Raw genomic sequence first — 15,000 nt, 5'->3', positions numbered from 1 at the left:
TAGGAAAGGAAACCGTTAACATTTGACCATGTTTGTATCCTCCACTGAAACCATCAAAGTAAACCCACAGGTTATACGATGTATGGAATCGATAAATCAGCTTATTCTAAGACACTTTCACCTGTTACATATTTGTTGCAATTGCAGGTAATGGAGATATCGTATATTGTAGTGAACAACCAGTCATGAGTCAAATCAGGACTTAGACTGTATCAGGCATCAGCTATGAAGCCAAAATGGTTAGAATGTTTGAATCCACTCACACTGTAGTGGAAGCCAGATGTACTATTGCAAACCTTCCTGGTAATTTGCCGTAAAGTAAGGAGACAGTCCGAGCCCTTCCTTGCCGGAATATATGTGATGGAGATTTGTTGGCCTCTTCCGAAGCACCAATGGGGCTGAGTTTACAGCGATCACTTGACTCTGCTTCTTTTGGGGATGTTTTTAATGACAGATCTTTTTTTCAGTTTGCGTTGGAAATGTCATAGAGATGATGTGTCTTAGAATTCCATGTATTGTTTACCTTGTGGGTGGTTGTCATATACAGAAAATGTAATTTTTCTATCAAATGTAATACTGAGTTTTATCAAGTTCTGATGAGCTTTTCCTTTCTTATGATATAATTTTTTAAATTAGTTTTTTTTTGTATGATTTAGCCAAAAAGATGCCTCCTGTTGGGTATCTTTTTTTCATATAGTCTATTTTCTTTTTGTTTATTATTACTGCATCACCATCAGCACTCTCACCACCACACGCATTATCACCATTACTTGCTATCATAACTGCCATTACCACCATCCTTACCACTGTCATTACTACCATCATCACCAATAATAACCAAGAATAATCACCAAAATTACCATTATTTGTGGAAAAAAAAATCTTGATACAATTAAATGCATATCACAATCTGTAATTCACACAGTAACAAGAATCTCTGGTAAATAGGTAAAGGTTTTGATAAAAAGATTATCCTATGTAACCCTTCCTTACCCTTCCCATTCTCCCCTCCTGTCACTAAACTCCCAATGAATCCATCCACAGCTTCCCCAAGGATGGTCCGCTGAGACAGCAGTGGGTCAGGGAGGTCAACCGTGAGTACTGGACACCTTCGAAGAGGTCACTCCTTTGTTCTGACCACTTCGCTGAGTCGTGCTTTGATAGGACTGGCCAAACCACCAGACTGAGGGACAATGCTGTGCCAACACTTTTCGATGTACCTGCGCCCACGAGGAAGAAGGTATGTGTGTTGTATGCGTAATTTAGCGATAGGATTTGGAAATGAGGGAAGAAGGTGCAGTAATGTGTGATTATTACTTGTATTAGTAACTTGTTTGTATATATATTTTGGAAAAATTGTATAATGTATAATCCAATTTTAAATTGTATTTATGATGTATGAGCAGGCTAAGTAAAAGTAGAAAAAATGCTTCTTGGATTCCACGGAATATTGTACGTGGGTTATACCTGTTATTGTGTTACATTATATTATAAATAACTCTGTAAATGAAATGTAATATTAGTAGTATGTAGAATTATGAGTGATTAGAAAAAATGATGGTGTGATTGATTTAAGTGTTGTTTTATGAAATGTTGTCAGGACAATTAAGGCTTCATATTTCTATTAATATCTCTTTTGAAGATAGCAACATTTCTAATATCTCTGTGTCATTGAGATTGTAATATCCACTGGATATAACAGATAGTCATGTGAATGATAATGATAAGAGGGAAAAATAAGATGAATAAAGGAATGAAAACCTTCATTTTTATGTGTACACTTTATAGCAGTTCCACCTTGTAGTCATTGATTTTCTTTTCATACTCTGAATAGAAAGATAGGTATTTAGTTGTCATTTAAGTTTTTTTTCTTTTTTTCTTTCTTTCTTTTCATGGGGTTATATTAAGTCTTAACCTTTAATTATTACTGCTTATTTAATTCTTTGAATTATTAATTATCTTTAACACTTTATTGGTTCATTTGATCATTATTTGTTCTTGTGGATTGTCTCTTTGTCATTTTTTTATTATTATTCACAACATATTTCTGGATCAACAGGCCAGGCCAAGAGAAGAACCTCTGGACAGTGAGACTGTGGTTCCTGCCCCGAGGGGTCGGCCGAGGAAGAAACAGAAGCAGGACACTAGCATCAAGTTGAGTCGCGAGGTGTGTTTCCTGCCCTTAATATATTGATATGGTCTGCATGTTTTTATTTTACTTATTTTATTATGTTTACTTATTTACTTATTTATTTATTATTATTTTTTAATCATTATCAATAGATTAGGTTTTTACATGTTGACATGATCTGAAAAAATTTAAAAAATCCTAATAATGAGCAACTGCATAGGCAGAAAAGTGTTTCATTGATTAAAATAGTTTTAGGTATCTGGTATGCCTTTTACTTGAAATGTTTTGGGAATTACTTATGATAGGTATTAACCCTCTCTGGACAGGTGGTACACTTGTGTACCCTGCATTCAAGGCCATATCAGCGGCTGACGGCAAACGACGTCTGTTATTTAACTGATTTAGGCCTAAGCGTTTGACAGCCCCAGCCGAAAGGCCTAAAAGGCTAGAATGCCCCCGGCGTGAATGGGTTAATGGGATATGTGATTTTTTATAGGAAGTTTATTTGGCATGCCAAATCTAAAGGTAGTTACAGTGACATTGCATCTTCATTAATTTTTTTTCTTCAAAATTCACATGGAAGGAAATTAAAACTGAAAATATCTAACTGCTACCCAGGAACTTGAGGCAAAGTTGCAGCTCCTAGAGGAACACAACAAGAAGTTGACAAAACTTCTTTCGAGGAGTCCACGGCCCTCGACGGTGGCAGAGACAAGGAAGACAGAGAGCAAGAATAAAAGCATCTTTGTCTTTAGGTTTGTTGTTTTGGTCATGTTAGACTTTGAGAATGCTGTAAAGAGTGCAATGAATGGAGAAGAGAGGGTTAATGTATATGTTAAAGAATATTTTCTACCAATTGTTAAAAATATGTAGGTGTTGAAATTGCTCTAGATACATTGTGATTTCAATACAGTCACATGCAGCCTGTTAGATAAGATAGATATAAGAGAAGAAATTTTTAAGTTGCTTAGGTAATGTTTTTTTAAAGATGCAATATTCAAGATTATTATTATATTTTCTTCTCATTTCCGAAGGTATCCAAGGAGGCAGATCCTACTGAAAGTGGCTTATCTTGGGTGGGACTACCAGAGCTGTGCATCACAGGAAGAAATCCAACAAAGTATTGAGGATAAATTGTTGCAGGCACTTCTGAAAACAAATTTAACAGAATCTTTTATTAGTTCAAAGTTTGAAAGGTAAGAAATGGAATGCCTAAAATATTTTATATTAAAAAGCTTCAAGGTTCCAGAAATGATGAAATCAATATGAATCATATATAATTCTACAAAAAAAATTATAACCATTTTTCAATTATAGGCTCATAGTGAAATACCTCCATTAATATTTCAGGTGCAGTAGCAACAGCGAAGGCTTCAACCCCTTTGACCAAGTAATAGCTATCATAGTACGGAGTAATCTCACATCTGGCCTGGGAGTCATTCCTGCAGACAAAAAGGCAGGGTCAGCGGTAGAGGAGAGCCCTACATTGCCCCTGTGTGCAGATGAGAATGGTGTACAGGAGATTGATTACACAAAAGTAGTGAATGAAGGTGAGTTCTATGCATTCCATGCATAACTGCACTTTAGTCAGGTGCTATTCTTGTTACTTTTAGTTTTCTCGATTGATAATGTATTTAGTTTTCTTCTTCAGTCTACATCTCCTGAAAAGAAAGAAGAAAAAAAAACAAAAAAAAAACGTATGATTCTTATGCAAATATTATTTTATCATGCATAGAATTGTAAAAACATCTAATTTTGTTATGCCTCCTAGATTGATGTTATGTCATGTGCTAATCAGTTTACAACCTAATGGTGACATCGCATGCTGGGTGATTCTAGATTTTTTTTTTTGTGATGTTCCTCTATTTTTGAATAGTCATTCCATTTCATTGATACTTCATAAGATGTAGCATATACTTAAATATGTTAAACTGTTATATTCTATTAACTTACTTGATAAAGATTCAGACCTATGTAGTTAGAGAAGTCTTGTAAGATGAAAAGTATTGTTCATTTTGTATCAGTAAGAGTGTTTTATAATGTATACTCTTACTTCTGAGGAAGTAGTTGACCCGTTAATGATGGATGAAATGATATCATATGTTTTTTTTTATGGGCGGCATGCCAGTTGATTGTGCACTCAGTGGTTGGCTGTGGCCAGAGCAGATGAATAGCCTAAAGAATTAGGCCTGCCGTTAAAACTGAGTAGAGCCAAAACTGCCCCAGCATTATTGGGTTAAAACAGATTTTCTTCATTATTGAGTATTAGTCATAAAAGTTGATTTTAGATAATATAGCTTAAAATTTTGAAGCTAATCCTTTAAATCTGTAACCCATTGACATGTACCGTCAACCTGGTTTTATTTTATGCAATTATTTTGTTTTTCAGACATACATGGTTTCACAAGCACAGTCACAAAGGAGTCAATAAAAAGACCTACATGACCTCACTTAGTTAACCCGTTAACGACAGGTGACGTGTTTTTTCATCATACATGACGCAGGAGCTCTTTCCTGACGATGGGTGTCATGACGTTCGGGGATTTTGGATCACTATGTTATTTTATTGTGCTATGAGTAATGAGTGAGTGATATTGACTGTTGCAGTCATAATTATTATAACTATTGTAATATTAACCCATTCACACTGGTTGACTTGCTATCATGTTCAGTGGTTTTTGGGTCAGACGCCAGTAACAAGATATTTGGTCAAGGCCAGCTTGCTAGGTGAGCGGGCGTACAGCATTTGCTTGTGGTTAGTGTGCCTGAGAATCTTGAGACGTTAGGCTTATGTGTTCGAATACCCCAGCATTCAGACCATTTAGACCTGGAATAGCCCTGGTGTGAATGGGTTAAACAAAATGGGTTTCACATCCAAAACCTAGATGGTACCACTTTCTTCTAGCACCAGCAGGAGAGAGCCTTGAATGGCACCCATCTACGGTCTCTAGCAAGCACTATCTCTATAGAGCGAAGGCACATAGCAAGTTGCTGACTTCTTGCTATAAAGTACCGCAGATGAAAGATGTGCAGGCAGAACGAGAGGAGGACGGTGAATCAAACCATGCCCAATACCTACAATGTGCCTCTGTGCCAATAGGGATACCCTTTATTGTGGCACTCACTGTCAAAAGCACAAGTTTCCTTCCTCTTCCCTACCTCTTGATGCTATCTTCATTTTGGATGATTATAAGTTTTGTGTTTGTTTGTGACAGCACACAAATACAAAAAAACAATGAGTGAATGAAAGGTAATGGGAAAAATCAAGGTATGTTGCGTGAAGCTGCCTCGCCCAGAAATAAAACCCATATTGGAGCCTGAGTAAGCAAATCTATCCCCCCGTTGGCAACGGGCTAACCTGTACCTTAAATTCTCAGGAAGGCTTTTATTTATATGACTATTATTATCATTACCTATGTTATTAATATCATCATCATTATTATTACAATATTATTAGCAATAATAATAATAATATAAATGAAAACAAAAATGAAAATAAAGTAAACAGGTGTGGTCAGATAGGCCTACTAATTAACTCCTTGGAGACTAAAAACCATTTGTTTGTTAAAAAAGGAAAGAAGAAAAAAAAAGTGGACAGTGCATGTATACATGCATGCATGCATATGTGCATACATGCATCCTAGCATTAATGGGCATAGTCTTAAATACGATATAGGTTAGATTATCATTAAATTCAGACCTAACTATTGCACTATCTTTTCACAAAAAAATACATATGCCTATCACAATTTTTCTTCCCTTGAGGAAGGAGATCAATGTAAGATTATTATTTATGGCTTTAATTATTATATCATGGGAAAAAAGTAAGACATACTTACGAATTTAAATAAATGATGTAAACTTTTGCAGCATTACCCATGGAGATTCGGTTACTTGCTTGGTGTCCAGTTCAAGTTGGGTATTCACCCAAATTTAAGAGCCCCCTAAAAACCTTCAAGTACTTTTTCCCGAGAGGAAGCTTGAATATTGAGGTAAGTTGAATGTTTATTTGAAAATGTGGTTGATATGGTCCCAAAATCGTTTTCCTTTCGTTTTCATTCTCTTTCTCCTTCATGCCCTCTTATTACTTTTCCATTTTGTCGGTAGTAAAGGCTGTATTAATGATAATTCTATAGAGAAACTTTTTTTTCTTTTTTTTTTTTTTTCTTTTTTTTTTTCATATTTCACAAATACCCTTTTTCCTGCATACAGCTCATGAATGAAGCTGCGCAGCACCTCATAGGGCGAAATGACTACCGAAACTTCTTCAGTAAGGAAGCAATCAAGGATCTTGGGAACATCTACAGAAATGTAATCTGTGCCAATGTATTGCCAACTTGTTGTGACCTGAAGGCTCTCTACTGTGACTCATCAGATTGCCACTGTGCCAGTGACCCCAATGAAAAAGGCAGTAGATCCAAGGAGAATGTGATTCACAAGCCAGCCCGGGGAGACCAAAGAAGAGGGAAACATCTTGATAATGCTCCAGAACCGACACTAAAGAGAATAAATGACAAAGATGAAAGGGGTGGGAGTCACACTGAGGATGGCTATGACATGTGTGTGGCAACCCTCAAAGGACATGATTTTCTGTGTGAGGAAGTGAGAAAGATAATGGCAGTTCTCTTTAGTGTGGGAATGAGGAAAGCAGAGACTGATTCTGTCATGGCAATGCTGGATGTCAGCAAACAACCTAGGTAGGAATGACCAGAAATGCACATGCACATGCACATGCACACACATACTAATACATATACACAAACACATAGACACATGAAAACATGTAGTATTCAGAAATTTATGCTTGCATTTAGAGCTAGAAAACTTTAGATATGAAACTGATATGAGTATATAATTCTATTGAGAAGAAATTAATCATTATCAGATAGTAACATTATCTAGAAAAATAGAAAGTATTGGCTAAATAGAACTGGATGAAGATTTACAGATTGTTTTCCTTCCAGAAAAAAAACGCACTTGATAGCAAGTGAAGTGCCACTGATCCTTTTCAAAACAGTGTACGAGGAAGAGGGCTGGCACTTGGACAACAATGCTCTGAGGGAAGTTATTTCACAACTTCAGGCTTTCTGGATGCAGCAGGCAGTTCGGTAAGATATGATTCCTTTAGCTATATTTTTTAATAAGGCAAGCAATCTCCCCCCCCCAAAGAAAAAATGATAAATAAGATAAGTCTTTTATTTTCTAAATATTAGAATATTTAACTTGAATTTCAGAGCCAGTGCCATGAGACACATTCTTAAGGACTTAGAGAACCAGTACTGCATCACATCCAGGAAAGACTTAGTCAATCCTCTGCCCCAGGATCAGTGTGAGAACTTGGTTGGCAAAGAGTCTTCATCTGTGTTTCAGATTGTTGCTAAATCCTCTCAGAATGGTTAGTAGTTCTTCATATTTGATTAATGATAAGATGGATTAGGAATATTAAAGTAGCTGTACTGGAAGGTGTTAAAAGATATTTGGCTGAAACAGGAAATTTATATCATTTTAGGCTTTTCAATGAACTCTATCTCACATACCCCTGGTGCATATCAGTAGTTTAAGCCCTTGAAGATGGCAAGTTTAGGACTTCATATGCACAGGATGGGAAAATGCATTTTATTAGGTCAACCCTAATTCATTGTTTCAGTTGAAATCATTCTGATTTAGATTTTTAAGTTTAAGAATAATTTACTATGTTTTGTCCAGTGTGCACAACTGCCAGAGAAGTACAATTGCCATATTTTGTTCTTTGCTTTTTGCAGATCATGAATACTCCACATCTAAGCCCAGTGTAGCTGGGAGTGACAACAAAAATCAAGGTAGTTTACTCATGACCCATACTCTGTCCTCTTATGTTGACACCCTCAATCACAAACAAACTTATGAGTCTTCTCTGTATCACTTGTCATTTGGTTAGTGAAAATATACGGAAGGAATAAAAGCATGAAACTAAGTAATCACATACGCTGAAAAGTATGAATGAGAATGAATAATTTCCCATTAGACAAGTTTTATTATTGGCATTACAATAATGGCATCTTTATAGTTACATTAGGTATATATTTTGCAAGATGTATTCCTGAAAATGTAACCATGATAATGTTAATCACACATCTTGTTTTATAAAAACATTATATTTACACCTTTTTTCAGTATTTGCCAGCAAGGTGAGAGAGACTGTAGCATGAAATCTGTCACATTTTAGGAAAATTATCTATATGATCAAAAATTAATAAGAAATTGTTTATTGTATATGACTTCAACATGATTAGATTGAGCATAAGAGGCATTTGTTTATGGTCAGTAGTTAGCATCGTCTGACAGATAATTGCTGTTCTCACCAATTTCAGAATTATAATTGACATTTTTTCAAGTATTAACTGAATCTAGCTGATTGGGCGTGTAAAGCTTGGCTGCGCCCAGAGTGGGTGAATTGCCTGAAACATCAAGCTTACCTGTTTGAAATTACCTGGCATTTAGACCATTTGGAGCTGAAACAGTCTCTTTTGCAGTAGGTTAATTATTGTTATTATTCTTAACAAAAATCTAATTAAATTTTTTATAATAATTGTTTCCCAACAACTGGTCATTTGCAGATGAGGTTGACTTCAACCACACCGCCACACTTCTATTGATTGAATTCATTCGCCAAAGGTTCCAGAGGTTCCTCCTGGTACACTCACGTGCTACAGTGTATAGGGAGGTGCAGGAGGAATTGTGCTTTAGGGGCTTTTCCTTCACCATTGAGAAGATAAGGAGGAAGTGGAATAATCTGATTACAACATACCGGAGAATAAAGGAGAAGAACAGTGAAGATCCGAAAGTCAAAATAATGTGGGATTATTTCCAGGTATGGAGTCACCCGGTGCGCCAGGCTGGACAAAATAATGGGTCCCCGGCATGTGGCCCAAAAAACACTAGATGTGATATATAGTCACCTGTTGTTAACGGGTTAAAAAACTGTTATTTGTATTTCCATGGTCTAAATATACTTTATTGCATTACATTAGTTTTATATTTATATTAGTATGTCAAATTGTACTGAAAACTGCACTCCTTTTCCAGCTTTTGGATGACCTTTTAGGAACAACAGTACTCACTGCACCGTCAGATTATGGAGAACTTCAAAGTGGCAACAGCAGTGGTGCTAAAGGTCCTGTGTCACCCCAGCCTACCAGCCAAGTTGACAACACAGCTCTGGCAAAACCAGTCTCCACGCTAAAGGCATCAGCCACTTTGAAACCAGCTTCTTCTACCACCAAATCACTCTCTCCGGAGAAGATGGAGGCAACAAGAAATACCACTTTGTTCCGTTCGAGCATCCCCATCAAAAGTGAAGGAGATGGTGAACCACCAGTCATCCACATAGTACAGTCTCTGGCAAGCACAGCACTCACTCTCCCTTCAAGGTCATCCAGTGCCCAGCTGCATGGTGAAAAAAATGTTGTGTTGCAGACCTCGACACCCAGGGTAGAAAAAGTCAATGGCAGGGCCTCTGACCCATCAACAGTTTTCCTTGAATACCAAATTGAGCGAGGGGAGCGGCGGTTAGATGTAATGGATGAGTATTTTCAGTACATGAAGGAGAGGTTAGCAAAGAAGATGGAGTACAAGCGGGAGAAAGACCTAAAAGACAGCAGGAGTATCAAAGTGCTATGTGAAATTGGACAGGCTTCTGAAAATCTGAAGAAGGGCTTGCTGGAAGTGAAAGGATCCTGAGGGAATCATAGCAGTTGCAGTGTATCTAGTAAATGTGTGAGAAATGTGATAATTTTATCTGTTAATGTTGTTTAGTGTTTGCTTTCTTATGAAATGTATATTTTTGGTATACAGTATTTCTAGAGTGGGCTGTTTTTATTGACAATAAGTATCTCTTCACCATGTATATCGGTAAAGGTGAAATAAGAGGCAGTTTTAAAAAAATTGAAAACAAATTACAAAATGAATATCAAAACAGAATTTCAAAAGGTCAAATTATCTGCATTTTTTAAAATACAGCAAATATTTATAGGTAAGGAATTCTCATGATACAGCCTGTTGATCAGACTGTTTTGGTGCCTTGTAAAATTTCTGACAGAATTGTGTCCATTTGTTTTCATTTGATAATTTATTTCCTTTTTTTCAATTAGATCAGTCCTCCTCAAAATATTACATATTAACAACCTGCCAAACTTTATTTTAAGGTGTCAAGTTTAAAGATTTGTACCTGATGTTGAAGTCTATTTAGAAAGTCAATAATATTTTCAGTATATTAATATCTAAAATGATTGTGTTTTCAGTAAGTTATGTACTTTCAATTGTTCATTGAAAATAAGAATATTTTTTTCATCAAATTTACTAAGATAAATGTAATTCTGATACAGTGTTGATCTCACTGAAAACAATAATTATAGATAAATATTTTGAAAACATATGTTCTGTCTCAAGCTTTAATCTCCTTATTAAGAAGACATCCTCTTTTATATCTTCAGAAATAGATTCACAAGCAGAATCCGAAAGGAATAAGGGGACACAAAGGGAAAAATCAAGATAAATGTCAAAAAACAGTCCAGTTAAGGTTAAGAATCATGAATAATACTGCAAAAACATATCCTAACTCCCAGTGTTACAAACTACATCCACTCAACACTAAATCTTTTAAGTAACCTTGGAGTAAATTTGAGTTTATATTGATTTTGTTATCTTAAGCATCTTAAAATTACAAGACAAAGGTAAGCATCTACTAGACATTTCCCATTAGCAAACTATACATTAATCCAAAATTTGCATGGTTATCTTTTCTCAAGTACTATAACAAGTGAAATCTGAATAATACCTGAAATAGACATGGTTGATAATAAAGCAGTTGTCTTCACCACAAGCCACAAAATACTGGGTATGAAATTTGATACTCCTAGATTGAACTGGCAAAATCATATAAAAAACAAAAACTAAACCAATAACAAAAATGAAAAAAATATGACATACTACTTGGGGAGCCAACAGTGAAACCGTTAAAATTTTACACAATATACAGTAAACCAAAAATAGATTATGACAACAGTATATGAAGCAGCTACTAACAGAATTAAAAGAACTAGAAACGACACAAAATGAGGCCCTGAGGATTGCTACAGGATGTTTCAAGTCTACGCCAACAATATTGTCAGCCATAAAATTTTTACCAATAAAAGAGTTTTTTAATGTACACAATTGTTGAAAATATTGGAAAAACAAGTTTCCCAATTACAAATGATCATCAATAACATGAAAACATATTTTCCCTCTCAAACTTTAATCTCCTTATTGAAAAGACATCCTCTTTTATATCTTCAGAAATAGATTCACACGCAGAATTTGAAAGGAATAAGGGGAAACTAAGTCTATGCCAATAATAGCATTACAAGCTATAACAATATTTACAAATAAGATAAAGAATAAAGAGTTGTTGAATGTGTACAATAGTTGAAAGTAATGGAAAAACAATTAATACCCCAATTAAACAAATGATCAATACATTAATAATTACAATTCAACCAAAGACAAATCTTTTGTTCATAGGGTCTTAAAAACTTGTAATGGAACAAAAATTAACCTATAATTAAACACTCACAGACATTTGACCTATTCCCCCATAGCATGATCCTACCAACAACATATCAAACTTCATGAACATACAATACAACAAAATAAGAATCAGTAATCCTTGAAGACTCTAAATCAACTTTACACTTTGTGGGAACATTTTTCTATGACTCAAGATAAAGAATTTCTTTATTATCCAAGGGTTGTGGATTTTCACTTTTGGTAGGGACTGTATTAGTTGGATTTGTAGTGTCATGTGTCTTCTTGGTTGTTACACCACCTACATATTAAATCTGCTTCTAGTCTTAATTTTGGTACAAGCCTGAATTTTGTATGTTTTGTGATTATTCTTGTTAGATGCATGATTTTTTTTGTCAACCATGAACGTAGTTAGTTTTCTTTGATGTAGTAAGCTTTAGTGTCTAAAATTCTCTTTCGAAATGTTTTTCAGTTTTTACTTTTTTTTTGTGTGTGTTTTGGCTCATGAATATGGGATCTTTAATTTCATGTGCTTTTTCTGCTATTTCATTTCCTCTTATGTTTTATGTGATAGAATCCATTGAATCTTCATTGTTTGTGTGTTTCTTGTCAGTAAATTTATTGATTTTGTATCTCCTATGTTTCTTGGTTTGTAATTTCCTATTGTATGTATAGCTGTCTGAAAGTATGATAGGATCTACATATTTCGTCATATTTGATATTTTTATTTTTAGGTTTATATGGTCTACACATCTCAATTACCCTGTGGATTAAATCTTTTCTTCGATTTACTTGATTATATATATATATATATATATATATATATATATATATTATATATATACACACACACATATATATATATATATGTATATATATATATATATATACATACATATATATATATACACATACATACATACATACACACATACATATTTTTTTTATTTATAATCAACTCGTCATCAAAGTTCCTCTTTAAATTCCATGCATTTGTTCAGTCTTTTATCATGTTTAACCTGTTAATATGAATATGCTTTTATCTTATTTCTATTTTTTTGAATTATATGTTAGGTTTTATTACAAAATTAGTCTTCCTTCCATTTGATTCTATTTGTCAATGTCAATATTAATATCAAACATCTCTTTACAACTTTCTTTATAGTTTATATGCACCACGGAATTAAATAGATAATATTGAATCTGTTTTTTCTTACCGAGTTTTAAAATATTACTATAAATTTTATAAGAAATATTGATATACTGGGGATCCCTTTAATAATTTATCAATACTTTCAATTAAGAGACTAGATTAATAGATAATTTATCACCATTCCATCAAACATCTCTTTACAACTTTCTTTATAGTTTATATGCACCACGGAATGAAATAAATAATATTGAATCAGAAATTAAAAAAAAAGTTTTAAAATATTATCATAAAATTTATAAGAAATATGCATATATTCGGGATCCCTTTAATCAAGCCTTTCCTTTGAGACTTACCCGTTCGAAACACCATACTTTTCCGCTGATATTTCGAACCACTCATCCAACTATGGATGAATCTCAAGTGAGTTTTATATTGTGTTTTTTTTTTTCCCCCAAGTGGAGCCGCTCCTTATCATGTATAACCTATGGCCAGTTAGATGACTAATGATATAATCTTGTTTCAGTTTTGGCCATTCATTTTAATTTCGATTATTTTTCGTTTTAGGTTGTGTACGCTAACTTGTTGGGAGCTATCCTTGTGGCTTATCTCGCGCGAAATCCACAACGGCCAATGGTAAGTAATTAATCCCAAAATCTGGGATTTACTATGATTTTCCCATTTTCTACTTGCGAGAGAAAAAAAAGAGAGAGAGAGAAAAAGAGAAAGAGAGTGAAAAAGAGAAAGAGAGAGAAAGAGCGAAAGAGAAAGAGAGAACGAGCGAGCGAGAGAGAGAGACAAAGAGAGAGAGATAGAGAGAAAGATAGAGAGAAAGAGAGTAAGAGAGGGAGACGGAGAGGGAGAGAGGGAGACGGAGAGGGAGAGAGGGAGACGGAGAGGGAGAGAGGCAGAGAGGGAGAGAGGCAGAGAGGGAGGGAGGGAGGGAGGGAGGGAGGGAGGGAGGGAGAATGAGAGAGAGACAGAGAGAAATAAAGGAAGAAAGAGAAAGAGAGAGAAAGAGAAATAAAGAAAGAAGAAGAACGAGAGAGTAAGAGAGAAAGAAAGAAAGAGAAAGAAAAAATAGTATAAAAAAGAGAGAAAAAGAGAAAGAGAAAGAGAGAAAATAAGAGAATGAGAGAAAGCAAAAAAGAGAGAAAGAAAGAGGAAGAGAGAGAAAGAATAAGAAAGAAAGAGAAAGAAAGAAAGAAAGACAGATAAAGAGAATGAAAGCGAGAGAGAAAGAGAAAGATAGAGACAAAGAAAGTGAAAGAAAGAGAAAGATAGAGACAAAGAAAGTGAAAGAAAGAGAAAGATAGAGAAAGAGAAAGAAAGAAAGAAACAAAGAAAAAGAAAGAGATAAAGAAAAAGACAGAGAGAAAGAAAGAAACAAAGAAAAAGAAAGAGATAAAGAAAAAGACAGAGAGAAAGAAAGAGAGAAAGAGAAAAAAAAAGAGATAAACAGAGAGAAAGAGATGGGGAAAGAAAGAAAGAAAGAAAGAGAGAAAGAGAAATAAATAGTTTTAAAGAGAAGTTAAGAAAGAAAGAGAAAGAACGAAAGAAAGAATAAGCGAAAGAGAAAGAAAGAAAAAAGAGAGAAAAAGTGAGAGAAAGAGAAAGAATGGGGGAGAAAGAGAAAGAATGGGGGAGAAAGAGAAAGAATGGGGGAAAAGAAAGAATGGGGAAAAAAAGAAAGAATGAGACAGAGAAAGAGGGAAAAAAAGAGAAAGAGAAAGAAAAAGTGAGAGAGAGAAAGGGAAAGAGAGATAAAGAAAGAAAGAAAGAGAAAGACAGAAGGAAAAAGAGAAAGAAGTGTTATAATGATGAAAGATTATAACAGAATAAGGATGCCTATAATTTTATATGTACTGCGTATAGCTCATAAGAATGCCCCATGTTTAATTTAGTTAACCTAAAAAACGAACGTTTTCTTTAATATGCGCTATCTTACGGCAATATCTACAACGTGTAATGTAAACAAAAACAAAAACAAAAACAAAAACAAAAACAAAAACCAAAAAAAGGGAGAGAAAGAGAAAGAAAAAAAGAAAGAAAGAGAGAAAGCAAAAAGAGAGAAAGAGAAAGAAAGAAAATAAGAGATAAAAAGAATGAAAGAGAGAGAGGAGTAAAAGAGAAAAAGAGAAAAAACAAAGAGAAAGTGAGAGAGAGAGAAAGAAAA

At 34.5% G+C, this 15,000-nt stretch overlaps 2 protein-coding genes across 2 annotated transcripts in view; both read left to right on the top strand.

Annotated features, from left to right (window-relative positions):
• LOC122261140 (uncharacterized) overlaps positions 1-10,544 on the top strand; it is an 11,046-nt gene extending 502 nt beyond the window's left edge. The window contains exons 2-13 of the mRNA XM_043028665.2: positions 1,045-1,240; positions 2,060-2,167; positions 2,750-2,886; positions 3,166-3,327; positions 3,482-3,681; positions 6,002-6,123; positions 6,344-6,828; positions 7,096-7,239; positions 7,366-7,526; positions 7,894-7,950; positions 8,728-8,981; positions 9,197-10,544. Of these exons, the coding sequence (XP_042884599.1) occupies positions 1,045-1,240; positions 2,060-2,167; positions 2,750-2,886; positions 3,166-3,327; positions 3,482-3,681; positions 6,002-6,123; positions 6,344-6,828; positions 7,096-7,239; positions 7,366-7,526; positions 7,894-7,950; positions 8,728-8,981; positions 9,197-9,850 (2,680 nt within the window). The 3' untranslated portion in view covers positions 9,851-10,544. The remainder of the gene's footprint in view (positions 1-1,044; positions 1,241-2,059; positions 2,168-2,749; positions 2,887-3,165; positions 3,328-3,481; positions 3,682-6,001; positions 6,124-6,343; positions 6,829-7,095; positions 7,240-7,365; positions 7,527-7,893; positions 7,951-8,727; positions 8,982-9,196) is intronic.
• Positions 10,545-13,155: 2,611 nt separating this feature from the next.
• LOC147470398 (uncharacterized) overlaps positions 13,156-15,000 on the top strand; it is a 62,989-nt gene continuing 61,144 nt past the window's right edge. The window contains exon 1 of the mRNA XM_086544305.1: positions 13,156-13,460. Within this exon, the coding sequence (XP_086400431.1) occupies positions 13,458-13,460 (3 nt within the window). The 5' untranslated portion in view covers positions 13,156-13,457. The remainder of the gene's footprint in view (positions 13,461-15,000) is intronic.

The sequence above is a fragment of the Penaeus japonicus genome, unplaced genomic scaffold, assembly GCF_977035675.1.
Source record: "Penaeus japonicus unplaced genomic scaffold, GWHDUDI00000001_assembly GWHDUDI00000015, whole genome shotgun sequence".
NCBI lineage: Eukaryota > Metazoa > Arthropoda > Malacostraca > Decapoda > Penaeidae > Penaeus > Penaeus japonicus.
Note: the sequence above shows the minus strand (reverse complement) of the source record. Positions and strands in the feature narration are given on the sequence as shown.